The sequence below is a fragment of the Filicampus tigris genome, chromosome 13 (assembly GCF_054856515.1).
Source record: "Filicampus tigris isolate MCC_2025a chromosome 13, RoL_Ftig_1.0, whole genome shotgun sequence".
NCBI lineage: Eukaryota > Metazoa > Chordata > Actinopteri > Syngnathiformes > Syngnathidae > Filicampus > Filicampus tigris.
The window spans coordinates 14,777,208-14,793,051 of NC_141229.1; the positions used below are offsets into that span (position 1 = coordinate 14,777,208).

The 15,844-nt window shown below is 39.3% G+C and overlaps 1 protein-coding gene across 9 annotated transcripts in view; it reads right to left on the reverse strand.

Moving 5' to 3' along the window:
• The window catches only part of myt1lb (myelin transcription factor 1-like, b), a 131,332-nt gene that overhangs the window by 11,488 nt on the left and 104,000 nt on the right, over window positions 1-15,844 (reverse strand). For 6 of the 9 annotated variants that reach the window (XM_086049249.1, XM_086049247.1, XM_086049251.1 and 3 more), the window contains 4 exons: window positions 13,838-14,115; window positions 5,895-6,122; window positions 1,640-1,761; window positions 423-491 (listed from right to left, as the gene is read on the reverse strand). In XM_086049249.1, the coding sequence (XP_085905375.1) occupies window positions 423-491; window positions 1,640-1,761; window positions 5,895-6,122; window positions 13,838-14,115 (697 nt within the window). The remainder of the gene's footprint in view (window positions 1-422; window positions 492-1,639; window positions 1,762-5,894; window positions 6,123-13,837; window positions 14,116-15,844) is intronic. The other 3 variants (XM_086049252.1, XM_086049255.1, XM_086049248.1) reach the window with 1 other exon arrangement.

Here is a 15,844-nt window from a genome sequence, read left to right on the forward strand (position 1 = left end):
CATTCAATTATTTATCGATTATTTATTTATCGTTGTTGATGGGCTGGAAGAGATGATGCAATTCTGCCTCAAAAATGAGGTGTATGGGCTCTACCTTGCACGTTAACTAATTTGCATTCAGAAATACTGAGGAGAGAATATAGGGACTAAAGAAAAAAGGAAATTTGGGACCTACACATGCAGATATACATACTGTATCTACTACAGAGTTGTGCAATAATTCTCAGCTGGGACTTCACATCAAGGAAACAGTTAATGTATTGATGATAGCAGTTATGGGCGAGGAAAGTCACTAAATCTTCTTTCATTAAGTATTTACTTTCAAATGAAGTGAAATAAGACCAACTTTGCTGTTACTTTGTCTTATTTGAAACAAGACCAAAGGCAGAAGTGTAAATCACACAAGTCATCTCACGCCTTACTTGAGCTCTTGCGCGTTGTTGGCCAGCATACTCCGAATACTTTTATCAGCTAATGGGCAACCTGAGAGACTGAGAAATAGACCTCGACATGAGCAACAAAACAATGATGAGGAACCCAAGCAATTGCAGCAAAACTCACATGAACAAATACTTAGAATAGAATGCAAAATGATACGTAGAGGACATTTTGTTAGTTCTGCATTCGTGTCTGAACACATGCACGCACTCCTCACAATGCACCTAATTACATGTCAAAATATTACATTGGTGTGCATATTTTCAAAGTTATGATTGACTTGATGGGAAAAGTGACATGAGGTCAAGTGCACCTTCCAGAATGCTGTCATGCCACTCTTGCACAACTATGTAACAAGCAACACTCAGTCATTCTGTGCAAAACATAATCTCTAAATGGTTAAAGCTGTGGTAGAAAAAAAAAAAAAAAAACCTGACAAGTTTTAATTTGAAGGTTTATGTGTAATATTCCATCTTTACTCAATGTAGCCTTTAAAGTGGTGTTAGGCTTATTTGAGGCTGCTAATTCGCCAAATGTCAAAGGACTATTGACAGCGTAGTTGAGGTAAGCTGAAAACAATAAATAGTAGACCACAGAAAAGGAAGTCACACCTTCGATGTGAGGCGAAATTGCTCGTCAAGTGACCACTTCCGTCACACCCCGGTGTGGGACATCTATCACCGGAAAAATAGACAGATTTACAAAGCCAAAGGGAAGGAGAAGAAAATGTGAAAATTGCAGAAAAGAGTGTTGATTGAGATTGTTGTTGGCTTTCATTGTTTCCAGTTTAGCTTCACTGTCTCTGACTCATTTCATGGTTGGGACACCTGATCCACTTTATATTTCAGATGTTGTGTAAGCCAGAAATATCAAAATAGAGGAACCAAACTACAAGCCAGCTTCATTGTTAACCCACTATGCTATCGTCTTTTTTTCCGTTACCGAGTGACACCATCTACCGGCTAGCCATTTTTTGTGAGTTTTTCACTGGATAAAAAAAAAAAAAAAAAAAAAGATTACTCTGATTCAATGAAGACTAATGGATATAAATCTGCTGAATGAAATAAAATAGCAAGCACACAGAACAGGATGGAAAAGCACAAGATAAGTGGTGCTCTGCAAATAATGATTGAGGGTGCTTAGATGGAGGGTGCAGGTGTGGACAGGAGTGATGAGTAAGTCATTGTAGGTTGACTCTTACGTTATCAGGTCCTTCTTACTCTCCTTGCACTGGGCATACTTGGGCTTGGGACTGGGCATGTTGACATCTGTGGTGTAGGAACGGTCCTCCAGTAGGTCTTGGAAGGGGTCCAGGTCATCCTGCTGGACACAATCGAGATATAGAAAGGAGAGGAAGAGATGATGTCATACAAAAACGTCTTTTTCTCATAAGCACATTTTAAGACGACTTTACCACAATTCTACAACAAATCATACATTTGCCTGCTGTGTTATTATTAGGAACCTGAGGCCCAAAACCTCATAACTCTTTACCTCCTCAACCAGCACTCACAGTTTATTGCTTTTGTGCATCAGAGGGAACATTTTGGATTCAAGCCAGATGACCGTTCTAGCATCAATGAGCTGTTGTGTCACATTTATATGAAGAAAGTCACAATATACCAAACTTCAAAGTCAGATCACAAACACAAGCATACGACCCAATTTCAAGAGGGGAAAAAAAAACATAGTCCATGTCCTGATAGCTTGAAATTAAAACAGTTACAGTTAGCGTTACTTGCTTTACAGCGTAAGGGATGCATCCAATCAACCCCGTTGAGAAAATAGAATGCTGCTGGCATTGTAGGTTGACTCTAACGTTATCGACAACTCTACATTTCCCTACATTTCTCACCCCATTCCAACCTTCTACAACCAGGTGAAAGAAGACATTCTGAAGAAAATAAAGACATCACATTATCTATCTAGATCTAGATTTTCTCTCTCTCTACATACATATACATATATATATATATATATATATATATATATATATATATATATATATATATATATATATATATATACATACATACATATATACATACACATATATATACAGTATATATGTGTCCATTATCACAAAACACAAAACAGCTGAAAGTCATGTGATCGGCCCCAATTGCCACAACATTACAGAACATTTAACTGCTATCTCATCAGCAGTCATCAGCTATATATGGTGGTCTACTTACATTGGTTGTGTTTTGAGAAAACACAATGATTTTGGGGGGGTTTCTTCCCCTACTTATTTTTGCACACTAAAACAGGCATTGCTTGGCTGCCTGTTCCTAGGACCTCACCCTGGCTGTAAACCGCACACTATAAGAAAACAAGGTGTTGGCTATAACAGCCTCCAAAGTTATATCTGTTTCTACTGACATTTGAAAGTATATATTTTGATTCAGCTATTGTTGAGTAGTAGTACATGATACAAGACATATCTGGCTAAGGAGAAAAAATGTTACAAACATGTACTGAAAATTGTTCCTTTTATGATTCATGTTGAGCAAACACCTCATTTCTTACAGTGTGGGGAGACTTCTACCTATCGTGACGAGTGTTCAAATGCCACCGAGAGACAGAATTTAGAGCTCAAAAAATGCCAGAGTTTGGTGCTTGCAGCGCTTACCAGCCTTACAAAGGTACAATAAAATGTGTAACTAGTGTTTACATGAGTAGCAGATAGCATGAATTATCTGTCAGGCTTGTGAATTGTATTTGCCTTGCTGAGTGGGAGATGCAACTTGGGAAAGATAGGTGATTAAAATTGTGATTCAGAAGTGCAAATTCGGTTGTTCTTGTGGGAAGATTGTGGTCATGAATCTGAGGGGGACATGTCCCCCGTCACCTGTGCCATCTGCGCCCAAGCACCACCATCCATTTTCGGTTTCACTTATCCTGTTCAGGGTCGGGGGAAGATGGTGCCTATCTCGGGTGACTTGTGGCAAGAGGCTGGTTACACTGGACTGTTCGCCATCAATCACTGGCTGCAAAAAATCTTTTGGATTTGCCTGTGGTCATAGGTGGCTTGCTGATTTGTCCAATTTCAATTTCAGCATCAGATACAGAGCTAGCAAAAGAAATCAAGATGCAGACGGGCTGTCAAAACCCCATGTCCCCATGAACCTGCAGAAGCGGACGATAGTGCGGTGGTTGAGGATGAACTGCAATCGATGATTAAAATGTGTTAAACTAACATGGATCATTTGATTATTTTGAGGGGAAAAGGGAACATGATATCAGCTTCTTACCACATTTGTAATAATGTGCAACCCCAAATCAAGTATTTTTTTTATTAAAGGGAGAAAACTCCACACTGACAGACCCGTGTTGAGATTAATTATCTCAACATTATCTCAGATAATGTGATGAAGCAGTGGCTGAGATTATAAGGCACTCATGCTTATGCACCCAAGTAATGGCTAACAAGAACATGTGAACTACTAATAAAAAAGTGAGGTTTAATGTGGCATAGCAATACCTCATAGTTCTGAGATGCTAGGGTTCAAATCTCAGCTCTGGCCTTCTTATGCAAAGTTTTGATTTTCCTCCAGGCGTTCCAAAAACATGTTTATTTAATCGAGTGCTAAATTGCCTATATGGATGTGAATGCAAATGGTTGTTTGTCTATATGTGCCCTGCAATTGACTGGTGATAAGTCAGGGGCATATCCAGTCTCTTGCCTGAAGTCAGCTGGTCCAGCTCAACCGAGACCGAAATGAGGGCAAGCAGTATAGAAAATGGATGAATGGCGGCTCAATGTGGAGGCTATTGAATGTTGCTATTGAGCCTAACCTTGCTATCAGAAAAGAATCTTTGTGAGTTTCACTGCAGATACAGGTATACAGTATTGATTTTTTTCTTTCATGAAAACAATTGAGGGAGTTGTCTGGGATTGTTCTTGTAATGCACAATTCAGCCGCTAGATGGGACTGCCGTGTCGTATCACCATAAAAAAGGGCCGCGCTTTGTCTGCAGTGTCTGCACTGTGCAACCAGGGCACGACGGCAGTTGATGCAATTCCCTTTCCTATTTTTTTCTTCTATGCCCGCAGTGTAAGTACAGTATGGCTTATGAACAGACAGGACCAGAAATTGCCCTAAATGATTCCGGTATACCTAAACTGTGTGTGTGAGGCTGGGTCATGTTGGCCTCCCCAATTAAAGGAAGACAGAAAGCATGCAGGCACGCATAGCAAAAAGTAGGGTAGCTTTGGGTCGTACTCAAACATAGACACACACAAGCATGCAGACAAAGCGTATGCAGGGAGAGCGAGAGAGAGAGAGAGAGAGAGAGAGAGAGAGAGAGAGAGAGAGAGAGAGAGAGAGAGAGAGAGAGAGAGTGAGAGAGAGACTGCACATTGGGGCGCCAGTGCACATCGACAGATGCACCCAGCAGTGGTGCATTGATTTCCAGCGGTTCTTTGATGAGATGAGCTATTCCGCCTCCCTCACAAGGTGCTACTTTGCATAATTCATCTCAGAGAAGAGCAAAATGTGAAAAAAAGCATGATGTGGGGAACATGACACAAACAGAGAAGATACCTCAATCCATTTTACTACTGATGTCAATTCACTTGCAAATTCGTTAGGACTGCCTCAGAAATGTCTAAATATTACTTTTTGAGTGGTTCCAAATATGACAGTGAGTGAAGACAGGAGGCGAGCGACACAGAAGCCATTCAAACAGCAATGCAAATGTTTGACTATGTGGAATCTGTACATGGTGGGAGGGTTCAAGCTCAGACACGGAGCAGACAGTTTGAAGTGAAGCATCTGCATCATCAATCTGTGGCGTCTAAAACCACCTCTACCCCAGCAAAATCTCACTGTAATGCTATAATTTACTATATGCGTCATTACTCTTCATTACCGTTATTCAACTTCATTGAGTTCATTTTTATTTTTTTTTGGGAAGAAATTAATCCACAAAATGAGGCAAGAAGACATGAAAGCTCACTATACAGACAACATTACCGGCTATAGAGATGTTCAAGTCACCACACCTATGGTAACACTTTACTATAAGATTTATGTTTTTTTTGTTTTGGTATTTGTGAGGTCTCAGGTGTGTTTGATGTCAGGGCCGCCTCGTCCTTACATGCCAAACTCGTCCAACCGTGACTATATGGATCTTGTTTTGTAATGCTGCTGATTGATTAATCAATTAGGCATGTACATATATGCAACAACATGTCTGTATAGTGAATGTTTATTCTCCTGTATAAGAAAAAGCATAACTCTGGAATGGAAACATAACAGCCCGCCGTATTCCATACATATTTAAATATATATATATATATATATATATATATATATATATATATATATATATATATATATAATTTTTTTTACATTTCAGTAATTGAGTAACAGCAGTTGCAAGAATCGAAAAAGAACGTAAAAAAATGGTTTGTCACATTAATCAAATGATATTTGTATTCCTTCTTTTACCTCTTTCTCGTCCTCATCTATGTGTTTGATCTTGGTGTAGTCTACTGGCAGGTCCCAACAGTCGGCAGCGTCGCCCATGCCGTAGCAGCGGGAGCCCAGAAGGGCAGCTTGCCTCTGGGGCGACATGGGCTCTAGCGGGGTGAGCACGGAGTCCCCTCCGCCGCTGCACAGACGCTTGCTCATACTCAGGTCCAATGTACCGTTCTCGTCAACATCCAGGCTGGGACTCTGGATGTGGGTGGTGGTGGTTGGAGGGGGTAAAGTGAGAGTGCATGGTGTTTGTGATGGATGTGTGGTTGGGTTTTCATTCCAACGATAATGGTTGAAGGGAAAAATGATACATCAGGATGCAAAATAGGAAGAGAGAAGAGAGAGAGAGTTTGGGATTAAATAACAGTCAATCATACTGTGCGCAGATCTGTACTAAACAATGACTGAATTTAAAGAGAAATACAGGGAATGGCTGCCATTTCTAGATTTTTTTCCAATTTATATATCTCAAACAATATACAGTTATTGTTGTTGTTTTTTGATACAAATTCTCTTCTGAATAACAAAACATGTACTCTAAGAAAACTACCGCCCTTGCAATGGGCCAAAAGTGGACGAGGTCATCAATGCTCAAGGACGAGCGCGTCCCTCTGCGAGCATCTCTTTTCTCTGTATCTCTCTCTTTCCTTCCAGCCTGCTGTATAGTGTTCTGCGCAGTCACAAGTGGGTGTGCTTGCACAACTGTGTTGAACGCGTGTGACTCTAATGTGAGTGGACGTCATGGGATGGAGGTGGTGGAGGGGCTGAGGACTAGAGGTTGGCTTCGAGAGTAGTGATGAGCAGCAATGGCTGCTGCAAACCCAAAAATAGAGACGCAACCATGCTGTGCACCAACAAAAAGTGGGCCACTCCACACTATTTTATATTTTCTTGACTGTTTGTTCTTCTCTGTCTATGCACCATCATATAGAGAAAAATTTATTGTTCATGTTTGCACAAAGAAAAAAAATAGTATCTTGTACATTTAGGTAAAGCTGTACAATTTAAAAATTCAATACAAGTTGTGTAAAATGCCTTTTAAAAAATGTGAAGAAAATATATGTTTTTTATTATTTTACTTATTAATTACTTATTACGTAGTCATTTGTAGTGTAAAACTGTACTGTGCCAAAATGAGATGTTCCTAATATTTTGATCCACTTTTGCAGCTATTATTTTCAAACAATTTGAACAAACTGTCAGTGCAGTTCAGTTCTACACCCAGGCAAACAACGACCACAATTATGAAGACATTTATTTGATCCATCTGCCACCGTCAATCAAAAGTGAGCATTATCTTTGAATATGTGAAAAAAAAAGCAACATCGCTTCTGTCAGACCTCATTTGATTTTGCAGTCATAACTAATATTGTGGTTGTGTCCTTCCAAATCTGTATGAATCTTGATTCACAATCCTCCTCCACCTCTTCCCTTTGTCCGATCTCACGTAATAAAATACTGATTCTGGCTCACATTGTCCCTAGCAGTGGGGTCTGCTGGTGTCACAAGCCAAAGCCTCTGTGATGCATTGATTTAATTGCATTGGATGGGTGGGAAGATTTAAAATACAGTACGGGGCGTTTACTTGTTCTTTTTTTCAGGTTGAACAATGACATTCACTAGCAACAAAAAAGCATTTTGTGGGTTAGGATACAATGAAACAAGAGTGCAAGTTGTGTGCAGAGTTGCACGATACTGATGGTCATCCAGATCACTTTGGCCTGCACAGACAGCCTTCGTCTGATTTTTTCATGCCATATCCAAATATGCTTTCCAGTGGGTGTATTTTTATTGAATTTCCTCAAAAATGCTTAGTGCACATGCTTGTTTGACTATGTCCGAGCATATTATGACACACAACCCCCATTTTCATTAGTAACGAATGTCATTCTTCACCCTGAAAAAAAGAACAAATAAAACATGGAACTAATATTAAACATAAAATTAACATGAAATTTAGTTTACATTTTTACATCATTAAAATTCGGGATTGCTTGAGCAAGAACCGGCTATGTTAGTAGACTATGAAATGATGTCAAATTTAGAGGGGCATTCTGTATATGAGATATGAACAAAAGTCTTTGGACACACCCACAATGGCTGGATGAATTTGGTGCGGAAGAACTCAATAGCCTGGACCTCAACCCTGTCAAATACCTTTTGGGTGAATGTTTAGTTTGTGAGCCACAATCTCTCATGCAACATTAGCAACCGCTGAGGTCGCAAATGTGCCTAATTCGCATCGAGTGGCTTTTCTACCGCCCTGTCAGTGAATCCATCGCATACGAGCGATTCAATGTCATGACTCAACCCCTCAGAATATAATAATTCCCATAAATATGAGAGGATGTGCCTCTTCTCCTTCATTGAACCCTTCCTTGTTTGGTTCGACCTCTGTTACCATGTCAAAGATTCAAAAACATTCTGTGGCTGCTTGTCTCTGACTGCAGAGAGTTGACCAATGAGGTCATTTCATCTGCTTGGGAGCTGTAGCAGTTCTTGTTAAGAAATAAACCTTTTCGAAAGCCGTGGGCTTCAAACTTCGTGCATGTTGGCCAACTGTCACAAATGCTTCTCAGCAGTTTTAAAAGTACTGTACAAACAATGGTTAACACTAGCCCCGAGCGCCTACAAACTCAAACAGTCACATGAGTCATGCGCTGCACTGCTTTTTCAAAGTTGTGATAGAATTAAATGTATTTTTGTAATAATCTAAACTCTTTAGCCTATTCTTGCTCACAATGACGTGTCAGGACTTTGTGAAGTAATAGTTGGCCGATCAGCAGCAGAAATCACCTTGTTGACGTCTGCTTTTCATGAAAAAGTCAGCTGTAATTTTTCTTTTTTATTTTCTTCACCCTTTTATGAACCATCACGCTATGTTAAAACATTTCTTATTGGAGGTAGATAAAGTTAAAAGTTAAAGTCGTGCTTCACTGGTGTTGTGCTTTTATCCACTTTACACACTACATCACATATTATGAGTATTAAGGTACATCCATAGAATTTTATCATGTCAGAGTAAGAACAGCCCAGAATGTGTCCTCCTTTTTAGTCAGCTTGCATTACATATTTTCTTGTAACTGCTTTTAAACACAAAAACAGAGGAAATGCTCTGAAAACTGTGTGCATGTCAGTACAGATACAGTTACTACTTAATCTGAAAGTGACCTTATTTAGACTAAGTAAAGTGAGGATGGATGGTTGGCTATATTGGTCAACACATTTTACTACATTTTTAAATCAGAGATGCAAGTAAACATTGTGTGTATGATGTGTATTTTGCACTGATTCAGAATCTGACCTACTTTTTTCCTGTAGCACATCAGGTTTTCATAATAATAATAATAATATTAACAATAATAATAATAATAATAATAATACGAATATGAATAATAATAATAACAATGTGATACTATTATATTATTATATTTAGTTAGATTTACAAATTAAGGTTAGTTTCAGCAACAGGTGGATTTTTTTTTCTGAAACACCATACCTGTAACTTACAAACTTAAAAATGAAAAAAAAACAATTAACTCAAAGACATGATGTGCTCGAAAAAAAACCTTGAAATCAGTGTCAAAAATAAATTAGGGACACACAAGACATCTCTGATTAAACTTGTTGTTGATCAGTGAGCTATCGTGTGAATTGCCTCACTAAAGTTAATATCAGAATTTTAATGTCAATGTAAATGCAATAGCTGTTTTCTATTCTAAATCATACGTGTTGAATTTAGCAGTTTCCCTTCATTCTAATTAAAACGGGCTCACCCAAGCTGTCTTTGTGCATACATTGCCATCTAATAGTGGACTTACAGTATTCAGAGTGGGTATGTACTGTATCAGTCATTTAGTCTGTGTGCATGATGATGGTGCTCATTTAGTTAGAAAAGAGACTTAAGCATAGCCCGCTCAAGAAGAAACTGTTACGGCATTAGATGTTTCTGTACAGCACATATGAAACTAATTCATTTGAAATGTTAGCGACATTACATTTATGGATGCAAATCTGTGCAAATCTGACTGGTCAGCAGCAATATTTTGTACATGAATAATAAAAACCAACATTTCCCTCAAGCTCCACCAGTGAAATCAATTCTCTCATGACATTCAAACACAGTACATCCATTTTAATGAAGGCAATTCATTTGAAGGTATAAGTCAAATGAACTGAGTTGGAAATAATGACTAAAACAAGAAGGAGGCTTGATTTGTGTGTGTGTGTGTGTGTGCATGAAGAGCACTGATAGTCAGAGAGGAGTAGTATTTGGCACGACCTGAGGTGCTGAGATGAAAGAGGAAGAGGAGAAAAAAAAAAAAAGCCCTGTGAAGTCTCCCGTCTTCCCGTCCTGCCCCGGGAGCATCCTGCCTGTCTCGCCTCAATGTATAGGACAGACAATGAAATGATTTAGGACCACAGGAAGTCCTGAGTGCTTCGGGCATTTGTTCCCACCAACTTTATTCTTTTCCACTTTGCTTTGAAGGTATGCAGCTTTTGGCTTGTCTTCCACTTCCCTCCTCCGCCTGTATTGCAGTGTTCATTTTGACAAGATATTTTCATTTAGTTTTAGTTATAGACTTTTGACTAAAATGAATGAAAGTTTTAGTCATAAATGAGTCATCTGATGGTATTTCAGTTTTAGTCCAATTTTAGTTGACGAAAATAAAGGGCAACGACGAAAATAAAGGGCAATTTTAGTCGACTAAATTAATCATTAATTTAGTCGATGTTTTCCTTCAGCCTATATTTAAACTTTTACACAGAAAGTATAACACACCTATTTGTAACTGTATTAACATGCAAAACATACATTTAACACAACTGGGTCATATTAAAAAAAATGTTGAAATGACAATATTATGCATCTTAAAACTCAATAATTAGTGTTCGACAAAATAAATGTAAAAAAAAATGGCTTGGGAAGCTTGCATTGCCAACAGATCCAATGCCAATGATGTTAAAACTGCTGTAATTTACCACAGCGTAATATGCACGCAATTATTTTCAGTTCTCCACAATTTAATGCTACAACAACATTAGCAACGGCAACAAATTTACCGTCAGAAAACATGTCGGGATGTACATTCTGTTGATGCGCTTCAGTTCAAATTTGTCGTCTTCTTCCCACGAATGTCCGTTCCACATTATTTACAGTTCTTATTTTTCCTTCATCATTGAAGGGGCCCAAAAATCCTTTCGGCGCTTTCTACCAGCATTATTATTAATCTACAATGGACATTATCTCTGACTTTCACCATCGTATCTGTCTCATTTGTCGACTTCTTCCGGGTGACGGGTCACCGCTGAAATTGTCCTCTGATTGGTTCTCTTCTCACTTGGTCCCGTCTGTTCCATTTTCTGAGTGGTTCTTTTCTCCTACCTGCATATGTTTTCTTCTGATTGGATTTCGTGACTGTGTTTTTTTTGTTTTGTCTTTTAATCGTTGACGAGATTGTCAAGTTAATGTAGTTTTCGTTTTCGTCTCAATGAATGACTTCTATTTTAGTTTTCGTTTCGTTTTTGTCTGAATAAAAATATTTGTGACGAAATAAATGCAGAAAAATTTTAGTCAACGAAATTAACACTGCTGTGTTGTACTGTACCATTCTGCTGTATATCTCCTTCCTTTCTGCACTGTGACATTAAGAAACTGTCCACAAACAAAAAAAATACATTGCTCGCTTTCTTTATTATCAGTTCAATCACAGTCTGCGCTGTCAACATTGGCATTGAGCAAGCATTGGTTCTCCTCTCTCTTTCCCCCTTTCACTCACACTCCTACCACCTTTTTCCCGCTCAGCATCTCAGTGCAGATAATACGGAAACAGCGTCACCTTATCTTCTCAGAAATGTCACACTGGGCTTATGCCATGTCAAACGACGCTTGGTCCTGCACCTATCTGATCCACACGCGGGGGGGGAAAAAAAATGCCCCGCTAAGTCCAGAGTATAAGACGCAGTCATGGAGCTTTGTCTATTTGTGTGTGTGTCTGTCTGTCTATTTAGAGTGTACAGGGGAAGACTCCCTATCTTTGTCAGGTTTCTCAGACAGCATTTATCTAATGAAAGAAGTACAGCGATAATCTATGGGTAGACATGTCTGTGACTGCTACAGGCTCTTTTAGATGCAGTCATATGAGGCTGCAGGATCATATAAGGGGACATTTTCAACCTTGAGGAACTCCCAAGATACATGGGCAACTCTGATGGCATCGAGGGCAGAGTTAGAACACAGATGGGTGTAGGTTGTATTTACTGCAATGTCACGACTTTTGCGCAATGACGATGTGCATGTTGTAAAATTCACTTTAACCAGAATTTGGGGGGAAAATACATCTCAGTCATGCAAAAACCCAAAGTGCCTGATGTCTTACAAGACACCCGACATAGTGTGGTAAAATTGTTTTAAAATATGAACCAAAATCAACCAACATATTGGAATGTATTGTAGCCAACTTTAGAGGTTCCCACTGTCATTCTTCTCTGTCCTTAGGTCACTGATTCCCAACCAGTCTGCTGTGACAACAATAGTGTGTGCCGAGATATCATCAGAGGCTGCGGGAAGTTGTCCCATTTCACTTAATTTGTCTGAACATAATTACTTATTATTAACTAATATAAATTTGCTCCTCTCTCTAGTAACAAGTATACCAATTAAATGTTCTTCCATTAAACCCAAAGTCCATTAAATAAAAGGCCATTTCGTTGCTCGGCACTTTATGCACGTGCAATGACAATAAAGATCCATTCATTCATTCATTCATTCAAATGACAGAAAGTACAATAAACCTGTGTATCTACTTATCGTCATTCATACAACACAATAAGTCATGGCTTCCTGCAAGAATATCAGCTTTGTTGATCAATTCAACAGGTCCTGATTTCACACTGAGTAAGCCAATTTGTGACTAAATTCAGATGTGTTCATATAGTTCTCTTACTAGTATACTTATTGTGAAACTTTTGTTTGGTGGTGTGCAGACCTTTTTCTAATGTACTGTAAAATGGGTACCTTGACTCAGTGAAGGTTGGGATTCACTACCCAAGGTTACCATCCAAACAGCCCGATGAATGCAACAGACTTTTTTTAATTAGACCCTGTTAGTCAGGCATAAGAAATTTATTCAGCCAATAGTGTAGTTACATTAAAAGTGAAGTCAAATTTTTAAAAAAAGATTCAATTTTTCAAAATGAAATCAATAATGTGTTCTATTAACACCCCCCTCCCCTCCTCATGTCTCATATTTTAATGAGAAAAAATATTTTTGATTGTATTTGTGGATTACAATTAAAGCATCTCAGGGACTGAAAATGACATCACAGTGCCTAAGGGCTAGATAACGACCGTTCGTTATCTAAGGCTCAACTGCTTTCCGAGTTTGGTCTTGTGACGTTTGCAAGCTGAGTGATGTCATTTTCAGTCACCAGCAAGTGTCAGTGCAAGGCAAAATGGCCGTGGATGGATAAAAAACGATGGATTTTTCTACTCAATTCACATTCCACAAATGCAATATTAATCAGATCGTCATGTCTAGACTAGTGGGGGCACATAATTGTAAAGAAAATGCTTGACCTGACTTTCTCTTTAAATTTCACATGACCATAATATCATTTAAAAAAAAAATAAAACAATCATGATTATCTGTTTGCTGGAAGTTTTATAATGAATCCGTGAATCAATGACTAATGTGAATAATGAATCAATGAATAATTTGTGTTGGATGAGAAGTTTATGATATTGGCGTTGGAAGGTCAGATTATTATTTTTTAAGCAAACAATGTAGATTACGTAGCGTTCCTGGTACGTGGCTTACTTAAGTGGTTGGTACGCCACAATAAAAAAAAAAAGTAAAATACAAAACACTATTAAACAAGCCGTATTGCTGCCCTATCTTCTGGTCTCCTACCTGCGAGCACAGATCTTGGGGCTTTCCTCCCATACCATGGGGCATCTCCCGACAGCGCGTGGACAGGTTGAGGATGGCCGTGGCGGCCATGTGTGCGGCCTCCATGTCGTGGCTGTAGTCGAAGCTGCTCTTGCTGCAGGTGCTGCTGGCGCTGCTGCCTCCGCCTCCTCCGACACCCCCTCCTCCACCTCCACAGCTCAGACTGCTGCTGCTGCTGCTGGGAGCGTAGGTGCTGGTGGTGCTGCTGGCTGAGCTGGAGTTCTTGCAGTAGCGCTTGGCTGCAGGACACAAAGCAGAAAGTGAGAAATCAAATGTAATTATGGATCACTGTTTTCATACACCATGAGGACACTAGATTATTACAGCTACAGGAAGTTCAACTCTTCACTATTCTGCTTTTCTTAAATATGTTGGTGTCCATCTACGGGAATTTGTTTCCATTAAAAAAAAAACAAAGAAAAAAAAACATTTCCTAGGTTAACTAGGTCATCCTAAAGGTGTTTATGAGGTTGGTAGTGCTGGGGCAGTCACTCTTCAAGTTGTTCACATCAAACTCAAACAATTTCTTTTAATATGGACCATAATTTAAGTCCTTAAACTGGTCCCCCAAAGATGGAATAATAGAATCACCCTAAATGTATTGCTATGCTGATGAATTAAAATTCAGGGGAAACCAAACCTCCTTTGAACAGTCAACTGCTTCAGATATGTTTGGTTCACACGGTGCATTATAGGTGTGCACGCACGCGTATTTTCTGATGCATGGTATCTTAATGCATGTTAAAACCCTGCAGCATTAATCCACACGCAGTGTTAAATTAGCATACAAAACATGTTTGCTTCTTGTGACAGCAATAATGCTAATTGAAAAATGATTCAAACACCATAAAGAAGTCTTTTCAAAAAGACGTAGATGCACTTTGAGCACTTAAATTCTTCGATAAATAAATAGAATCCTTCCAGTTTTCAACCACATTTATGCCATTAAATAGAAGAAGTTTATAGCAAAAGAACATTGACCTCCCTCTGTTTTGTTTGGAGTACAGTTTGATTGTCCACATGTCATGCTTATGAGGAAACAGGTTTTGGTTGTTCATAGTCCAAAATTAAAAACAGCCGGTTTGCCAGGTTGTCACCCAAATCAAGCAGACAAATGGGATATGTGCGCACAGACAAGATGATAAGAATGTGATGTTGGATGCCAACAAGCCCAACAAACACATTATGGTCTTCACTTGGTTTTCTTCTGGCTTTATTAGAAATATTTTTGTTCTCTGGTGAAGTCCCACAAATTTGCAAAATGTTTCTGACTTTGTTTTGCATAAAATACTTCTCAACATTAGAGAGCTGCAATATGGAAAGGCACTTGAATATTATATAGTTATATAACTTTCAGTCCAAGTTTAGTTTGATTTGCCATGGAACAGTTTAGCTCTGTTAACTCCTAATCAGGCTAGTACATGTATACACAGAGCTGGGCATCGCCTATATCCCGCCTGCATATTTAATTGACGCACGTGGTCCCATTGGTCCGGGTCAGCCAACCGGCGTCGAGAACGGACACACACACAAATCATTGCCTCGCCCACTTGAGTGGTATCTCCTTCAAGTTCTGGCCCTCTAAGAGGCCTGGGAGCTTGAGGATTCTGCGCAGGATCTTAGCTGTTCCCAATATTGCACTCTTCTACACGGAGATGTCAGATGTTGTTCCTGATATCTGCTGGAGCGACCCATCCACTTACCCATGGGTAAGTGCCCCCAGTGCCCGGATCACTAGTGGCACCACTGTTACCTTAACCCTCGGAATTTTCTCCGGAGCTGGGTATTTTACAAAAAATCTGCGGTCTCTTTTTCGCCTTCCGCCTACACCTGGGGTACTCTTCCGCCGTCCGTCTATCTGCCATTTTGTCTGGCTGGACCAAATAGTAATCACCTATAAGTCCCCCCCTTCGCTGGGCGATATTTGAAATGAAAGACCGTGACATGGAAGCCTCAGCGTTTCCGGAC